Genomic DNA, 19,329 nt, shown 5'->3' on the forward strand with positions numbered 1-19,329 from the left:
CCGCCAACTTGTTACGGAGTAACAGTTGACAGGTTAACAATTTTTCACTCTATTATGCAATAATGGCTGAAAAATCTCAGAAATCTCTTACCTATCGTAATGTTCTGAATGGCCTCAAAGGTTTACGCATGAGTTTAAAACGTTAATTCACATATTCAGTAAAATATATCAATTGTTTTCACTTACCCCATTTACCCACTTGCCCCGCGGTACCTTATTTTTATGTTTTCTATTTTCTCCGTGTATTCAAATTGATCCGATTCTTTCGAAATATTTCAGGACGGGAACAAACGACTGTCGGTACAAGCGTCAAACCCGGTTGCATTTAACGACATCTTTTTTGACGTTTCGCTCCTCTCTGTTCCGCGATCGTCAGTCTTCTTTTTCTGCTTCGATTCTTCCGATTTTCCGTAGCTGGGTGCTTCTCGACTTTTTTCGCCACCACCAAAAGCATCATCCATCCATTGCAAGGGGGAAGCATCAAGCTAAAAGATCTAGGAAACATCACCGTGCAACGCGTGCTAAAGAAGGATCAGACATCGGATTCCGCAACCACCCAGGTAGATGGCCAACATTGGAAGTAAGTGGAATTTCGATTGCTTTTGCTTTCCTGGTGTTTTTCTAGCAAAAGCTAGAAGGGAGTGTTTGTGTATGTGCAATTCATGGACGGAAAGTTGTTTGTTTGGAACTTCTGGTGCGATTTAGAGGGGATTTCGGGGTGGAGGTGGAAGAAGTACCTGGTAAAGTGGTAACGTTTCGTTTTTCTTTGTGCAGGGGACAACATGCTGAACGAAGAACAGGAATCGTCCCAATCGAACAGCTCCAATGGTTCCGGAGCTCTTCAACAGCAATCGTCCGGAGGATTCCAGTTGAAATCGAGCATCCTTCGGCAGCCAGCGACTTTCGGATCCGGGGCTGGTGCTGGCGGAGGATTCGGTGGCATATTCGGGGGTAGTTCTGCCGGGGGATCTTCCGGACCGATCAACAGCTTCAATCTGAAGCCCAGCGTTTTGAAGCCTTCGCACTTCGGGGGAGGATTCGTAGGTGGATTCGGGGACAAGAAAGACGGTGACGACCAGAATCAAACGAACAGCAATAGCTTTGCCGGGACGAATCCATTCCTGAAGACGCAGGTCAGCGAAGACGACGGATCGGATTCGAAGAAGGACGAGGACAAATCCCGGGACGGGACGGGAGAAAACGGAGGAGACCCGTTGGCCAAATTGAACCGAGCGACGCTGCCCAAGTCGAATCTGTTTGCCAACGTGAAAGCAATCACACAGAACACGGGCTTCGTGTTCGGACAGAATGTCCACGAGCGGGTCACCGGTGATAATCTGCAGACGGATTCTGGTTCGGTTCCGACGGCCGGGCTGTCATTCTCCAGTGCTGTGGCCACCACCAACAACAGTAACGATTCGTCCTCGTCGAATCAGGGCGGCGTTTCTGCCGGTGGTCAAACTTCAGCAGCTTCCTCGGGAGCAAGTGGAGGAACATCGGTGGCTCCCTCCGGTGGCAACAAACCAGAGGGAGGAGACGAAAGCTTAGAGGAGGCTGCCCGCCGTTACGAGGAAAGCCGAGGTGCCCTGAAGAGGAAGTTTGACGAAGTGGAAACCGTTACTGGCGAGGAAGACGAACGGAATGTGGTCGAAGCGAACTGCAAGCTGTTTGCGTTCGCGAAGAGTAACTGGGAGGAACGGGGCCACGGAACGCTGCGGCTCAACGATAAGGACAGCAACGAGTCGAGGGTCGTGTTCCGACAGGCCGGCAATCTGCGGGTGCTGATCAATACCAAGGTTGGATTCTAATTAAACATGAACAGTAGAATAGGAAGAGAGTAACGATTGTGGCGCTTCTTCTTTTTAGGTTTGGGCCGGAATGACGGCGGAACAGTCCAGTCCGAAAAGCTTGCGTCTGACCGCCATGGACAACAACGGCCAGGTGAAGGTGTTCCTTGTGATGGTAAGTGGCGAATTGGGGGACTTATTTTAAGGAGTCGAGACATTCAATGTCTTGACTGAAGCACTACTGTCACTGTCATAAATCTAGGAATTCTACAACAAACAAGTTTGAGATTCTTTCCAGGAATTCTTACAGGGATTTCTCGAGTCATTTTTTCAGTAATACTTTGAACGATTCCTCCAAGCAATAATTCAGTTATTTATACAAAGATATCTTTTTTATGGCTTTAAATAGCGGTCATGCGACTCAACGGTAAAGAGAGTCTATTACCTATAGACATAGACTATACCGTGAGGGCCCCTAACTCTGCGCACTTTTACAAAAATCCACCAAAATCTGGTAAATTATTTAAATTTTTGTTTAAAATTTGTTTTCAATATATTGATACAATAGTAATAAAAAAGTACGCGAAGAATTTTCTTGACAAATTTACGTTTATTACTTAAATAAAAAATAAAATAGCTTTAAAAATATTGAAAAACGTCCAAATTGACTGCCCGTTAGCAAAAATGCTAAGGGAGTACCTCATCACTTAAGTCATTTGAATCAAATTAAAGCGAATATATTTCAGATTTTTAGTACGTAGTCACTAATTTATTTATCGAGCAATCATCACTGGTAAAGTGCAACTTATTTTCTCTTCATTTTCTTATTCTTTTTAAGTGCGCATAGTAAGGACTAAGGAACCATTTTTCAACTATGGTCCTTACTATGCGCAGCAGTTATAAAACGTTATTTTCAACACACAATCAACCCTCCAGAGGTCGATATTGAAGGGAACCATCAACTTGTCGACACCATCGAGATATGAAATAGAAATACTTTGGAAAATTGTTTGAGGGGACCATCATAGTAAGGGAAGATTAAAAAATGACGTCCATCATATTTTAAGGATTTCTACACTTCGTCCCCTCAATCTCCTTTCGCTATTTTTACAGTACCTAATGCATGAATTATCACATTTTTGTAGACTCCTCCTCCCCTGAACGATGGACGTAATTTTTGAATGCTCCCTAACCATGCAATGAAATAATTTTGATTTTTTGTATAGTTTCATGAGTCAATATCAAGTAATGGAACATCGAGGTTTAATCGTATTTGCTATATAGAAACGCCAATAAAGTACTGTTATTGATCTGAAATATGAATCGCTAATTAATTACGTCACGCTTATACAGGGCGGCAATGCTTCTCGATTGAGTGATGAACAATACATTAAGAATGGATATACCCTATCGCTTAAACTATTCTTCGTATTTAGTAGGAATGTTCGGGTTTCACATATAACAAACCAGAACCAGGTTCTTATTAATTTTCTTCAAACCCGGATCCGACCCGAATCCGAGACAATTATTTAATACCAAACCCGGACCCGAACCGAACCAAACAAAATTTGGTTTTTTATATTTTCTAGTGAAAATACATGAACAGTCAAAGCTAATTTTCCTTTAGACGCCAAGGATGAACGCAAAAAAGACGTAATTTGTATGTTGATTTGGATTTTAGAAAACTTAGTTAATTACATGTTTTGGAAATCATATGATGATTTCGATTATTTTGAGAGTTGCATTTGATGGCATTCAGTAATAGTAATTATCATGGATTGAATTATAGATAAAATTCACTTCACTTAGTAAACTTCTATGTTGGAGACATTTCACGCTCCACTGGGGACGTAAAGTCGTATAAAGCAAGAAAATAAAGATTGATTCAGAGTTTGAATGCTAGTAATGCTTTTAGTAAAATACTTCAACTGTTATAAACAATTTATCGAGTGCGCAGAGTTAGGAACCTAAATGCGCAGAATAAGGAGCATTGCAAAAATTAGTGCGCAGAGTTAGGAACACGGACACCCTTGAGAAAAATTAAAAATTTGCAATAAAAATCATTACTTAGTGGAGCTTTCATATTTTTTCCTTACGCATAAAGTCAATAAGTATTTGCTCCCAAAATTTCAGAGGATTGTGTTTTGTTTTCAATTAATTACAGCTGTTTGAAATTTGAAAAACCTTAAGTGCGCAGAGTATGGGGCCTTCACGGTAATAGAAGTAAATGAATAGGTGGATATTAATTTCCATCATTTGCCAGCCTCGGCAGGGCTAATCCTCTACAGCCAACTTTTCGTCGGCGCGCCATAGGCGCTGCAATTCTAACATAATGTGAGTGACAGTCGTAGTTACTGCATTCCAGCACTCGGCATCCGCACACATTCTTATTGGTGATATTCAGGGAGCCGTAGAAAGAACAACCTTCACGTACAGTGGTTGGAACATGAATAACGTTTTATTGTGACAAGAACTATAACAATTGTTAAGTGTGGCTACTGTGATGTGTTATTTGTTTAGTGTGACTACTATGATTAGTAACAACTTCTGCATATTGGCGCTTAATTTTTCCACACTCCTCCTCGGAAAGATCTGGTAGAATCCCAATCTTCTCTCGCCTGCCTGGGACAGAGCCTGCTTCTCAGCTTAGTGTTCTTATGAGCACTCCCACAGTTATTAACTGAGAGCTTACTTTGCCAATGGCCATTTTTGCATGCGTATATCGTGTGGCAGGTACGAAGATACTCTATGCCCTGGGAAGTCGAGAAAACTTCCAACCCGAAAAGATCCTCGACCGGTGGGATTCGAACCCACGACCCTCAGCTTGGTCTTGCTGAATAGCTGCGCGTTTACCGCTACGGCTATCTGGGCCCCTTCATTCAGCTCTCTAACGTAGAAAAACTTCGTACCAATATGCTTGCTTCTCTTCTCAATTTTGTCTCCTTCAACTAATTTGATACATCTTTGATTGTCCTCATATGTGGGTACTGGGCTTGAGACATCTTCGCCGAAATCTTTCAATAGCTTCTTTATCTAGCTGAGCTCCTGACATCCTTCCGTCAACGCTACGAATTCTGCTTCAGTAGAGGACAACGCAACACAGCTCTGTTTCCGCGATGCCCAGCTGATCAAACCTCCTCCGTAACGCACCAGGCATCCAGAGTTTGATTTTCGGTGACGATGGTTACTTGCCCAGTCGGCGTCCATAAACATTTCTAGTCCAGTTGAGGTCGATCCAAGGTGTAAACGATGATCGCTGGTGCTGTTCAGATATCGAAGAATCCTCTTTGCTTCTTGCCAATCTCGTTGAGTAGGGCAGGAACATTTCTGTGCCAGGATGGACACGCTTACTGATACATCAGGACGAGAATTCACGGATACATACAGCAGACCTCCAATTAAACTTAAGTATTGACTGTTGTTCGGTAGTTGGCAATCTTCCTACTCCTTCTGCTGAAGGTATGCAGGATCTAACGGGATCTTCGATGGTTTCGCATCTTGTAGGCCGAATCGTTCCGCTAGCTTTCGGATGTACTGCTGCTGACACAACGTGTAACAACCTGACTTGCCCAGGCGTTGATTCCACACACGAGCTGATTGCTTGAGTCCATAGATGCTTCTCTTGAGACGACAAACAACATTCGCTCCTCCTGTATGGTACATATCCGGCTACTTCATGTATATCGTTTCGTCCAGTATCCCGTGGAGATATGCAGTCATCACATCTACATACTTGACGATCATTCCACCTCGGCTTGCTATAATGAGCAGGGTACGCAAGAATACATGCTTGGCTACTGGCGCAAACACTTCATCAAAGTCCACGCCAAATTTTTGGGTAAATCCCTGCGCCACTAGTCTGGCTTTGTGCCGCACAACATTTCCATTTTCATCTCGTTTTGACTTGAACAGCCATTTACATCCGATGGCTTTCCTGTTCGGCGGCAGCTCCACGAGTTCCCAAGTATCGAAATTCATCATCCATTGCTTCCTTCCAATGCTGCGATTTCGGGCCTTGTAGAGCTTCGGATGGAGTACAAGGATCAACACCGCCAGACGGTTTGTCTCGAGTAACTAAGCCTTGTTGTGACTGCTGCATTTCTTCCGCTACGGCTTCCGATCTCCGGGTGACTGCGGGTTGCTCACCTGTTTCACCAACTTCTTCTGGAAATCTGGTTGTTGGCAGTCCTCGGATTGGAAAAAAGAAATCTCGCAGCTCGTCGGGCAGATACCGCTCTCTTGAACATGGAACTTGATGCTCACGGAGCCGCTACAACTTCATCAGCACTCTCTTCATCACTTTCATCGCTTGTCATGATTGCTTCATCGATCATTTCTGCACGAACAGCTTCCGTGGGACCCGGTGCATCGATGGCAACTTCTTGAATTGATTCTGGTTCATACGAAACTATGTCGTATCAATCTAGGCTTATAGTATTCTGTTTGTTCACCGGGGTAGGCTTGACTTGTGTTACCGTCTTCGCTTGTTCGCTTAGGAATGTGACATCACGTGACTTGATCAGCTTTCTTGATTGAGTGTCCCACAGACGATAGGCCTTCGTGTCTTCATCAAATCCAGTTAGTATACATTCGACAGCTTTTGCGTCCCATTTCCTTCGTTTTTGCTTCGGGACGTGTGCCATCACAGGGGATCCGAAAACACGTATATGGGCTAGGTCTGGCTTCCTCCCACTCCAAGCTTCTGCCATCCAGGGATGAGACTTCCATCGGTCCGCCAATATCGGAGTGTACCAGCTCTAGGGCTTCACTCGCTCTTGAACCAGACTTCGGAAACGGGAGTCGCGTTTGTTTTCCCATCGCACAGATTTTACACTTCATGTCTACTCTTGTCGTAGGGGTATCTGGTACTTGCATTCCAGTGACCATTCCATTTTTCAGACGATGCATACTGTTGATGTTTGCTTTTGCAAACCTGGAGCGTCTGTACTCCACGTTAGGAGCGGCTCACAACAGCGTCTGTTCCCCATGTCAGGGGCGGCTGATCATCGTCCGAGTGCCAGAGAAGGACTCTAAGCTAAACTGCGCACTATGGCCCTCCGAACATTTAGGGGGAATGGTCCTCCGGAAATCTAGGGGGTTGGTGTCAGGCCCTGCGAGCCAGCCGTAAAAACACATCAGCACAGGAACGCCAACGAGAGAATACGGAAATATTGTTGGCGAGGCTTTATCAAGATAATTGATGTAAAGCCAAATAAGTAAGTAAGTAAGTATACTGTTGATGTTGAGATGCCCCATCCGTCTATGCTACAGGTCCTGGTTCTCCGAGGAAGAGCACGCCAGTGCTTTGCGCGACACCAGATGGTCCAGCTTGAACAAATCGTTGTACCTCGTACCAGTAGCGATTACCTGTCCCGCCGGGTTGATAACTTCCACACCATCCACGTTGAACGTAACTGTGTGGCCTCGCTTCACTATCTGGTTCACGGACATCAAATTTACTGAAAGCTCTTAAATTACCTGGACGTCATGCATTTCGATGGGCGAATCTTCAGGACAACACTCCGGGTAAATCTTGACTGTTCCCTTGGCAACAACGGACATGGAACCTTTGTTCGCTGCTAGAACTTTTCCACCGCACTGACAAAAATTCTCCAAAAAATCTTCCGTTTTCGTGAAATGACTTGAAGCTCCAGAATCGAAGTACCAATTTTGATCATCTTCGGCAATGGTTTTGATAGCACGGTGCACCAAGCGTTTCCATTTTCGGTCTTCGAAACCTTCGTCGGACAATTCTTGGCAATATGTTTGAACTTCTTGCAGTTCCTGCATTTCGGGCCGTTGCTTGCTGATTTCACATTGATGTCTTGTCTTTGCTGCCAGTTCTGCCGCTTGCCTGCGAAGGCCGCACCACTTGATGCTGACGAGGAAGTACTCACATCTTGCAGAAGCTTGGTTTTGATCACGTCCGCACCGATCTTGAGTCCAGAGTTTTCGATTGCCATTATCATTGGACGATATTCTTCGGGCAAACCAGCAAGCAGTAACGTTCCAATCCATTCATCGCTTATGTCGAAACCGATTCCCCGCAACTGGTGGGCCGTTTCGATGATGCTATTCACGAAGGCTTCCATGGACTCGCAGTTTCCGAGAGATGTTGTAATTAGCTTCCTGAGCAGTCCGACTTTCCTTGTTAAACCGGAGTCCTCGAACGCCGCTTCCAGGCGTGACCACGTCTCCCGGGCTGTCGTAACGTCCTTTACATGAATGTAGTTCACGGGGTCCAAGAGTAAAATAATCTTGCCACGAGCTCTTCGGTCTTTTGATGCATCCACTTGAACGAATGTTCCGTCGGGATTTTACGCAGGCTTCACAGTTTCCCATAAGTCTTCCAACTCCAAAAACGTCTGCACAGCGAACCTCCAGGTAGGCCAGTTGTTGCGTCCCTGGAGCAGCTGAATTGACGGCAGACTCAATGGATTGTGGCTTCGACCTGGAACTGCTGCAACCGCTAAATCGCCTCCACCGTTTCGTGCCATCTTCGAGAATACGCTTCGATGATTTTTCCTTTTTGTACTACGTTTAGAAATTTTCTAGGCTGGGCTCATAACCTATTGGTGATATTCAGGGAGCCGTAGAAAGAACAACCTTCACGTACAGTGGTTGGAACATGAATAACGTTTTATTGTGACAAGAAATATAACAATTGTTAAGTGTGGCTACTGTGATGTGTTATTTGTTTAGTGTGACTACTATGATTAGTAACAACTTCTGCATCTTGGCGCTTAATTCTTCCACAATTCTTTCTATTTATTGCAATTTCAGGGAAAACTTTCCGTTTTACGATTCAACGAAAAGCTACCGCAGCAGTCACGTCACTGATTTGCTCTAGTAAATCATCGGTAGGCATCAATGATACCTTGGAAACCGTCTTGATGATTGTTGTTTGTTACTATTTTTCATAGAGTTTTCTCTTTCAAGCATACTATGATTGAATCGTTTGCTTCAATGATAGAATGATTTCGAAGCCTGCGGTAGAACTTTGACAGCTGCGGTAGAACTCTGCGGCTACCGTAAACTGGAAAATTTTCTTAATAACCGTAATATATGGTCGGGGGACGTGTCCCCTCCGCATGTAGCGAGCATGCGACCTATAACAACAATGAAACGGGGGCAATCGAACAGGACATGCTCCGCTGTTTCCTCCACACCAGCACAATTGGAGCACGCAGGAGATTCTGAGTGCCCGAACCTGTGCAGGTACTACTTATAGGAACCATGGCCTGACAGAAACTGCGTCAGGTGGAAGTTCACTTCCCCATGGTTTCTTTTATACCAATCTGACACATTTGGTATTAGTCGATTGGCCCATCTACCTTTAGTGGAGTTATCCCATTCCTGCTGCCAACTTATGAGCGTTTCCTCTTTACACGTCTCGCGGACTCCTTTGGTACCTCTTTGGTTGAAGCATTGGACATCTTCCTTGATGATGAGCCCGATGGGCGTCATCTAGGCTATGATGCAGACGGCCTCTTTAGATACCGTCCGGTGTGCACTTGCTACTCTTAAGCACATTATCCTGTACGTGCTTTCTAACCGCTTTAGGTTTCTGCTCGTTCTAAGCGCTTTTGGCCAGATTGGTTCTCCATACTTTAGTTTGGATAGCGCTACGCTTGCCAGTAGCTTACGTTTGCTGGCAATTACAGCAGAGCTAGCAAGGCTGAGCTTGTCCTCGATCATTACCCCAAGATGTTCCTAGACTTCATCCATTCCTCAACTATGGAAATAGAGTGCGCTGCTGTCAACTCTACTTCCTCTATCGATTCGCCATAGACTACTAGGGTGATGTCGTAGGCGAAGCCAACAATCTTAACATCCGTCGGAAGGGACAGCCTCAATACGTCATGCTACTTTGCATTCCATAACAGCGGGCCCAGGATTGAACCTTGAGGTACTCCCGCGGTAATTTGAACGCCTTTCTGCCCCTCCTCTATGTCATACAGTAGAATCCTACCATCAAAATAACTTTCCAGAAGCTTACACAGTGACAACCACGCAGTTACGGATACCGCTCCTTTCCATGCTTGATTGCCACCTCAGCTGTCTGGAACGACCGATTAGATAGCGTCCAGAGTAGATTTACCTTTCCTGAATCCAAACTGTTTGTTGGACAGGCCGTCCGCACTTTCCGTATACGGTACTAGCCTGTTGAGAAACAACCTCTCCAATAACTTGCCCGTCGTATCTAGTAGACAGGGGTCTGGGTCATTTGACATAAAGCCATTTGGCATAAGGTCATTTGGCATAACGCCATTTGGCATGAAGGACATATGGCATAACAGCCATTTGGCATAACGGTCATTTGGCCTAATTTTGAACAATGTGAAAATAAAGGTTCATTTGGCATAACGGACATTTGGCATAATATCAAATCATCTGAAAAGTAAGAGTTATTTGGTATGATGATTCAGATACTCCTTTTTCTATGTGAAAAAACTGTTGTAATATTACGCAAAAGAAAAAAACCATGTTAAAAAGAAAGGCAAATTCTTATATCATAAAAAAACGCGTCGAATCGCTATAGCAATAACAATCGAAAGAATACCTTACGTTTAAAAGAAGGGTAAATCTCTAGATAAATATCATGACTAAACAGGATAACAGAAGACGAACTAGGGTGTCAATCAGTGACGCAATATTTCTTAACTTGAAATTAAAAATTGAAAACAAGGTCATGACTTTGGGAATCAGAAGAAAAAAATGCAGCAACAGTGAGCCAAAACAACCCCATGGTGCCTTTTATAAGTATTTGTAAAAAGTTTGGAAAATATTCGTCAAGGGCGGATAGGAGTGACCCACAACATGCGATTTTACAAATCCAACTTACAGAAAAATGTCTAAATTTTTCTAAAATATTTATAGAATCACCAAAAAGTCGTTTTATTCCTGGGGTGCATATTACCCCTGATACCCTTATTATAAGCTCTAATATGAATAACTATGAGAAATACTTCACTCTTGAAAGAATAGCCTATGATCAAAAGAAGGAAAAATCTCTTATGAAAATTTATGCAAGTGTAATGCATATAATAGTTTTATCAGTACAACTACAAAGAACATGTTACGATGATTTAAAGAAGGTAAAATTCCCAATTAAAATATAAGTTTTCAATAGTAATGAAATCAGTATAACTCGTATAGCCTATGTGCAAAAGAAGGAAAAAAATCTGATGAAATCAATAAAACACTCGAAACCTTATTACACCTTTGGTAATCCAGAGGTGAATTAACCGTCACCTCAGAGTCTTGACGCGAGTTGGAGTTGGTTTGTTCAGCAAAGTTGTAGCAAATGATCAGAGTTGCTCAATATCACTCATAACAGCGCATGGCTGATTTACATAAACTATTAATATCAGTTGCGAGCTATCAATATCACTTTGATTTGACAACCAACAGCAGTGATGCGACATCGCACTTTAGATTATAATCACGTGACAATTCTCCTTCTCTCTAGAGCCTTCCTTAGCCGAGTGGTCAGAGTCCGCACCTACAAAGCAAAGCCAAGCTGAATCCCGAAACTCGGTCGGTTCAGGATCTTTTCGTAATGGAAATTTTCTTGACTTCCCTGGGCATAGAGTATCATCGTACCTGCCATGCGATATACGAATGCAAAAATGGTAACTTTGGCAAAGAAACCTTTCAGTAAATAACTGTGGAAGTGCTCATAAGAACACTAAGCTGAGAAGCAGGCTCTATTCCAGTGACGACGTAATGCCAAGAAGAAGAAGTGACAATTCTCCAAGCTATTAACATTCTTCTGTGACCAACACATAGTTTCAATTCATCTGCAGCATTATCAAAAATATCGTATTGATAAGTTGCCATTTTATTTGCTTAATTGAAAATTGAACCATCAGTCCCTGGGCTTGGGATTATATTTTCCAGGGAGCGATGAATTTTGATAATTGATCGCTGTTGTTAGTAGTTTTGATTAGATGTTGGGTGAATTTCAAAGCAATGGCAACCTTTTTATTACAAAATTTAGATTTTATCTTCTGACCTAAAGATTCTGGTTAAACTACTGCACTACGGCTATCATTCATCAAAATTACTTTCACTTCGGGAAAATATAATTTCAAACTGGCGAGAAGATTACAAACTGAGGGTGGGTTAGAAGCACAGTCAGACCCTTGAATGTGCAATGTGGGGTAGTAATTGGGAATGCCATTGACGGTTTGTAATCTTCTACGAGGTTTTCGAAAACCAACAGGGCGCGTGCACCGGGTTGCGGATAGGAGCAAAGGGAGATCAATAGCATCTACTTAAAATAATAGAGCAAAAAGCCGTTCCATGATTAGGTAATGTTTAGCGATCTTCTATGGTGTTCTAGTACTATAACATTCTTCACTCACTGGGAATTCTGGCCTTGATAATATAAATAGTGCTAAACATAAAATAATACCTAATACTCAATAAGTACAATGTAGTTTCAATGTAGTAATAAATGAAATAAAATCAATTTTCTATACTTGACAAGGTTTTGAAGACAATCAATGAGTGAAAGAACTACCTATTAGAAAAGCCACATCAGCTAAGGCTATACATATACAAATGTTGGTCATAGGGTCATGGCGAGCATTCGGTATGTACGTCTATGATTGATTCTTATCTAATAGGGGCACTAGAAGACCACGCGGACAATTTCGAAACAAATTATTTTTATACATCGGTCTTACGATCCGAAAGGCTCAGCTATGCTGCAAAGTCATTTTAAAAGCTATTCATTACTACTGTTTAATTGTTTATTATTTTAACAAAACTACATAATTATTCATTACTAATCACTGTTCCTATATTCTCTTTTTCTCTCCTTCTTATCTGTTGCATGATTATGAGCATCACTAATATAATGCATGAGCATGCACAATAAGAATAATTTCAGGATTGAAAGCAGTACATGGATACCTGGATAGAATAGCTTCGAAAAGGATGCTCAAAACAGAATAATTCGGGTCAGGGAAGTATGACCATCATGAGTAAGTAACACATTTCATTTCAATAATATCAAATATTTTTATATAAATCAGCACCGCCAATCAGTGAACTGAATTATAATTTTATATCTGTACATGATAAAAACAGATAAAGTTTGTACAGTTGTCACCATCAATTGAATTGCGTTCTTTATAGTAATGTTCAATCATTATCAAAAGCTCCTAAAGCGTCGCATCGTGCCATCAACAGTTCTTAGCATCACTCTCATATTGTTATTACTTTGTTGTTTATTAAATTTATGTAAAGCGATCAGCTCATTCTTTCTTACTTGTACAATTGTTTGAAATTTTAAAAAATCAAACCAAACTTCAAAACTTAAATTAAATTGCTCTCAGCACATTTACATTTTGCAGCATTAATTGCATTACTGTGTCAAGTCTTCTCCATTCCCTATACCCTACCCCAACCCTTCCTATCATTTCCGATGGTGTTCAAGTGGTCCGCATAGACTATTACGGCCATTACCTATCCCTGCCCCCGGCTTTGGACTGACTTGCGCTCTCATTGCCCCACCAAACGCTGCAAAATGAAAATGAAAATGAAATTAATTGAAAATTGAACCATCAGTGATATCCATAGTCTATTGCTATCAATGCATTGGTGATGGAGTAGACAGCATAATGTTGATGTGATATAGAATGATCCGTATTGTATCGCAGTCGGCCTGTACAAATCAGCAAGTTTTAGGCGTTAATAGTGACAGCGAGCAACTCTGCAAACGATTAGCTTAAGAGCCGCGATAATTGAGTATTTTTAATAAAAAAAATCGTCGCTCTTGAGTGTTTTATTTTTTAGATTTATTGGCCTACTATGTTCTACAAAGTTTTAATACTTATCATTTCATACAACTTTGCCATAGTTGTATTTCTTATGGTTTTCGTGTTATTTGAATTTCTCATATTGAAATTTAATATTTTATGTGCCTTGTATCTACAGAGAATACATAAATTATTATAAAACAGATTCAGCTGTTACTAAAATAAAACAATAATAAAATGCTAAAATCTTCAATTTAAGTATGTTCTTCTTCTTCTTTCTGGCGTTACGTCCCCACTGGGACAGGGCCTGCTTCTCAGCTTAGTGTTCTTATGAGCACTTCCACAGTTATTAACTGAGAGCTTACTATGCCAATGACCATTTTTGCATGCGTATATCGTGTGGCAGGTACGAAGATACTCTATGCCCTGGGAAGTCGAGAAAATTTCCAACCCGAAAAGATCCTCGACCGGTGGGATTCGAACCCACGACCCTCAGCTTGGTCTTGCTGAATAGCTGCGCGTTTACCGCTTCAGCTATCTGGGCCCCAATTTAAGTATGTACAGAAAATATATAGAAATTATGCCAAATGTCCGTTATGCCAAATGACCCTCATCTTTCACTTAGTTAAAAATTATGCCAAAGGTCCGTTATGCCAAATGGCTTTATGCCAAATGGCCCGCTCCCAGTAGACAGATAGGTCTATACGCCGACGGGTCACCTGGTGGTTTCCCCTAGTGATCCTTTATAGAGAGATAAGCGGAAGATAAATGGAATGATTTGGCAACAGACCAGCAGTGCTGATTACGCTCCGCGTCGAGAATAATATTGTAACACGGACATGACTTCCTCATTGCTATAAAGTGTATTTTGTTTCGTTATAGATCTTTGAGCTACATATCAAAACTAAACCAAACCAAATCAAACCAAACATAACAGCAGAAAAAATCAAAAACTAAAAATCGCATTGACAAAAAGTCAAAAAAGTAAAACATTTAATTTTTTTGCTTCATGCAAAATTACTTTTACCGAAATAATTTCAAGCGGATTACATTACTCCTCAAGAAAAGTTCAAAACAAACATAACGCATGTTCGTTTGGCTCACACTTTGACAGAAATGTCAGCTTCCGCGAATCTCTCTTATAAAGGATTTCTACTAATACTGTCTAGTCGAAATGGTTTTGAATAATTTGTCATTTAAGTGCTATTCTGATTACTCCTGACTTTTACGAAAGATTAGAGTCTTAAATGTCAATTCTCGAAGCCTTATTCAAACAGACTCAAGTCAGAAAAGTTAACAAACTTACTTTATCAATTCTACGTGTTTCGCAGACGAAATTCTACACGTTCCGCTCTAAACGAACCCGATTTTTCACTTTTAGAACGTTTAATTTCCGGATTTACAAAACGACGAAAGTAAGATTCTCCACTTTCGTAACCTAACCGCTACTTTCGCCGCTCTATTGTATGGGAGACAAAGTGACTTAACCACGAATCAAAACAAAACACTACTTGAGCCGATTTTACATTGGTAGAAAAACGTCGAAAGTAACTGAATGAAACGGCTTATCATTTTGTTATAGTTATTTTCGTGGGAAATTATAGAAACTATCTAGTTTTTGAAAGCGAGCTGATTGTATGCTAAATTTAAGTGATGTACACGGCGAAAAAATGTTAAAAAGGTGATTCATTTTTAAACGGTTTTAGAAGACAGGTTGTGATTCTTCTTAATTAATTTTCTCAAAACCGTATAAAAGTTACTTACGTCGATTTGAAAAAGTAATCGAGAATTGTCGTCAAGTCTAAACAAAATTAGGCTGTTTAGTAGTAGTTCTAGTTAATTTCAGGTCTTTACGTTCATATATCCTTAAAGAAAAAAGTCACTTTCCTTGTCTGTTCAACAATTTCTCGAAACTAGCAAGTGTACCCTAATGGTCGATCTCAGCGTCTTACTTTCCACAGTCATTTTATAATGAATATTTAAGAGTAAAGTTACCTTAGGCTTCTATAACAGTCTCCTACAAGATTCACTTTTCGGTGGCAAATGCAATGCTTCACAACGCCTACTTTCTAGGTACTTGTAAATTTTGCGAAAATGAAGCTGGAATCAGATTATTTTTACCGTTGTTACAAAAGAGGTATTTCTTAGTATGGCAATGTAAAAACTATATTAAATTAGGATTGTCGCCACTTATTTCTACTCAGTGAATCTACTAGTACTTTTCCTCAGAGTAATATTCCCTATGTCGTATATGATAACGATGTGTCAAGCTAGCTAATAGTAAGAGTGGCTACGGATCATTCAGGTTAGCAAAAGGCAAACTGATCGTCACCAATAGTATTAATCTCCACTTCGAATAGATTAAATATTTGATATGGGCATCAATTCTATCAATGACGCAGAATGTCCGTTGGATCACATCCGAGATATTAATGCGTCTATGCCATATAAATTATGACGCGGCTTTAAGCAAAAAATGCCAAAATGTGATACCACCACTACAGGTTACGCCTTTGGTTTCCATCATATGGGCTAATGGATTATGCCCTCCCATCGCGGCAAGGTCGCATAATCAAGGGGAGGGGAACAACAGAAATGTATGACTTTACCCATTACGCGCTGTTTAAGTGCTGATTGCACTCCACACATAAGAGCAAATATTGTCTGAATAAAACTGGTTCAGCCTTAGCTCACGTGAATGCACACCAGCTCTACCTTCAAGAAGGGAGTCATCAGAATAGCATACTATATTGTTTGATATACTTCTTTCAAAATCGTCAGATGTCCATTCTTCCCGCGAAGGAAAAATGATTACCGACAAATCACATACAGTAAACTCTCCATAAAAAGACCCCTGAATTTCTCGAAATAAATCACCTTTCATATTCCCTTCTGTCCGCAGACCCGCCCCGAGGTGATCGGCAAATTGCACAAAGAGCTTTCCAAGCGCATCCAGGTGGCCAAGGAGAACGCCCCAGCTGAGGTGGATTCCCTGTTACAGGACGACGAAGCCGGTAAAGAGAACAACAACGACAATGCTGCCACCACCACCACTACTAGACCGAGTGATTGTGAAGACGATTCGGCGACAGCAGATAATGCAACCAGCAAGGAAACCGAAACGGAAGAACCTTGCGCGAAAAAGCGACTAAGTTCGTCGTCTTAAGCCACCAACCGTGTCACTTTTCATCAAGCTATCTATTTTATCTATCGTATCTACAAACCAACACAAAAATTAAGGCAAGTCATCCGCAGGATGATAGAAAAGAGGTCAGCACTACCCAATTTGCTTAGATTTCCGCTCAAAAAAAAACACATACAAAATGGTTATTCAATTGCATATACTATTGAAGGGTAAAATTCCTTCCCCCAGGATCGAGAAGATAAGATTTCGGGCTACGAGTTTATAAATATTCCACTGAAAAAAAAATCATTTTCTTCCTTATTTCCAATTTTAATGTGTCCTAAATAGATGTTGAAATTGAACTGTTCGCATGCAGAGACGGCATGCATCTCAACCACAGATATTGGGTTTGTGGAGAACTTTAAAGAATCTGCTGCCCTGAGCAAGAGGGAGAGATATAGGAGGCGAATGGCGACATGGAACTGTAAAAAGCAATTTCGATCTGCGCGGTTAATCGGAGTGAGAATTGAGACTTCATCTAGAGCGTCATGTCGACTGTCGTCAGTCAATCAATGCTCGTCTTTGTCGTCGTTTAAATTATTGATACTACTACTATCCAACAGTAGAAGTAACATTAGTAGGTTCATGTTTGTGTAAAAAAATGTAACGATCAAATACAGTGAAATACAACAAGTAACAATGTGGAATGAAAATAAACTACAATTCGGAGTTTTGAATAATTTATCCGAAAAGCCTTTTCTAGTTGTACTCATTGACGTTACTCCCTAACTTAGGTAGCCCTCTTCCCTATAAAAAAAGAAAAAGAAATCAGTGAACATCGTACCTTCGTGCTGTGCGTACACAAAGTCTCTCTGCTCTTGGAAGATTTTTTTAGTTACCTAATGCAGTAAAACAGTATGTCTCAGTGAGCTTGAGCTTGATTGGCCGCCCGTGGATGCTACTCCAGTATCGCCAGATCAGCTGCACTTACACAAGGAACCAACCGAATGACTGCTTGGGCCTAAAAACCACCTTCAGTGTATAAGTGCTGGTGATCTTCTATTTTTAGGCTATAATGGCGCCTGCCACGTCAGAATGCAGACCAATGTGGGGAAGGGGGAGGAAATGATGTTGCACTTATACTAGCCAGGGCTGGCATCAACTCGCACAATGCGCGCAAAGAGCAGAATTTAACCACTGCACAAAGAGGAGACAGACGCGCGCAAAGTGTAACAACACGAACACAATGAGGGCACGCAGTAGGAAAGAGAGTGTAAGCGATTACGCAAAGAGTAATGCTGACGGAGTGTGTTGGCAAAACATGCTCAAAGTGTACACAATTTGGCTCTTTTTACCTTATAACATGGGTATTTTTAAAACGAGACCAACGAATAGATGTCGGATATCGATGTCCGTAGTTGTTTTGGAATTCAAGATGGCGACTTCCGGTTTGTGAAAAGCTTTTCAAACCCATGCAATATGGGTATTTTTGGAACGGGGCCGATGAATACATGACGGAAATCGATGTCCGGTGTCCTTTTGGAATCCAAGATGGCGACTTCCGGTTTGTGAAAATCACTTTGAACCCATGCAATATGGGTATTTTTGAAACGGGGCCGACGACTGGATGACGGAAATCGATGTCCGACGCCATTTTGGAATCCAAGATGGCGACTTCCGGTTTGTGAAAATCACTTTGAACCCATGCAATATGGGTATTTTTGAAACGAGGCCGACGACTGAATGACGGAAATCGATGTCCGACGCCATTTTGGAATCCAAGATGGCGACTTCCGGTTTGTGAAAATCACTTTGAACCCATGCAATATGGGTATTTTTGGAACGGGGCCGACGAGTAGATGACGGATGTCTGACGCCATTTTGGAATCCAAGATGGCGACTTCCGGTTTGTGAAAAGCGCTTCAAACCCATGCAATATGGGTATTTTTGGAACGGAGCCGACGAGTAGATGCCGGAAATCGATGTCTGACGCCATTTTGGAATCCAAGATGGCGACTTCCGGTTTGTGAAAAGCGCTTCAAACCCATGCAATATGGGTATTTTTGGAACGGGGCCAACGAGTAGATGACGGAAATCGAAGTCCGGTGTCGTTTTGGAATCCAAGATGGCGACTTCCGGTTTGTGAAAATCACTTTGAACCCATGCAATATGGGTATTTTTGGAACGGGGCCGACGAGTAGATGACGGAAATCGATGTCCGGTGTTGTTTTGGAATCCAAGATGGCGACTTCCGGTTTGTGAAAATCACTTTGAACCCATGCAATATGGGTATTTTTGGAACGGGGCCGACGAGTAGATGACGGAAATCGATGTCTGACGCCATTTTGGAATCCAAGATGGCGACTTCCGGTTTGTGAAAAACGCTTCAAACCCATGCAATATGGGTATTTTTGGAACGGGGCCAACGAGTAGATGACGGAAATCGATGTCCGGTGTCGTTTTGGAATCCAAGATGGCGACTTCCGGTTTGTGAAAAGCGCTTCAAACCCATGCAATATGGGTATTTTTGGAACGGGGCCGACGAGTAGATGACGGAAATCGATGTCTGACGTCATTTTGGAATCCAAGATTTGTGAAAATCACTTTAAACCGGATTTCGCCATCTTGGATTTCAAAATGGTGGCAG

At 41.8% G+C, this 19,329-nt stretch overlaps 1 protein-coding gene across 1 annotated transcript; it reads left to right on the forward strand.

Moving 5' to 3' along the window:
- Positions 1-355: 355 nt before the first annotated feature.
- Positions 356-17,405, forward strand: LOC5564604 (ran-binding protein 3). The gene is made up of 4 exons (XM_001648902.2): positions 356-580; positions 775-1,796; positions 1,867-1,962; positions 16,461-17,405. Exons 1-4 carry the CDS (start codon positions 565-567, stop codon positions 16,722-16,724), a joined length of 1,398 nt encoding a protein of 465 aa, XP_001648952.2. The 5' UTR covers positions 356-564; the 3' UTR covers positions 16,725-17,405.
- The last annotated feature ends 1,924 nt before the right edge of the window (positions 17,406-19,329 follow it).

This window comes from Aedes aegypti, chromosome 1, assembly GCF_002204515.2.
Source record: "Aedes aegypti strain LVP_AGWG chromosome 1, AaegL5.0 Primary Assembly, whole genome shotgun sequence".
NCBI classification, from domain to species: domain Eukaryota; kingdom Metazoa; phylum Arthropoda; class Insecta; order Diptera; family Culicidae; genus Aedes; species Aedes aegypti.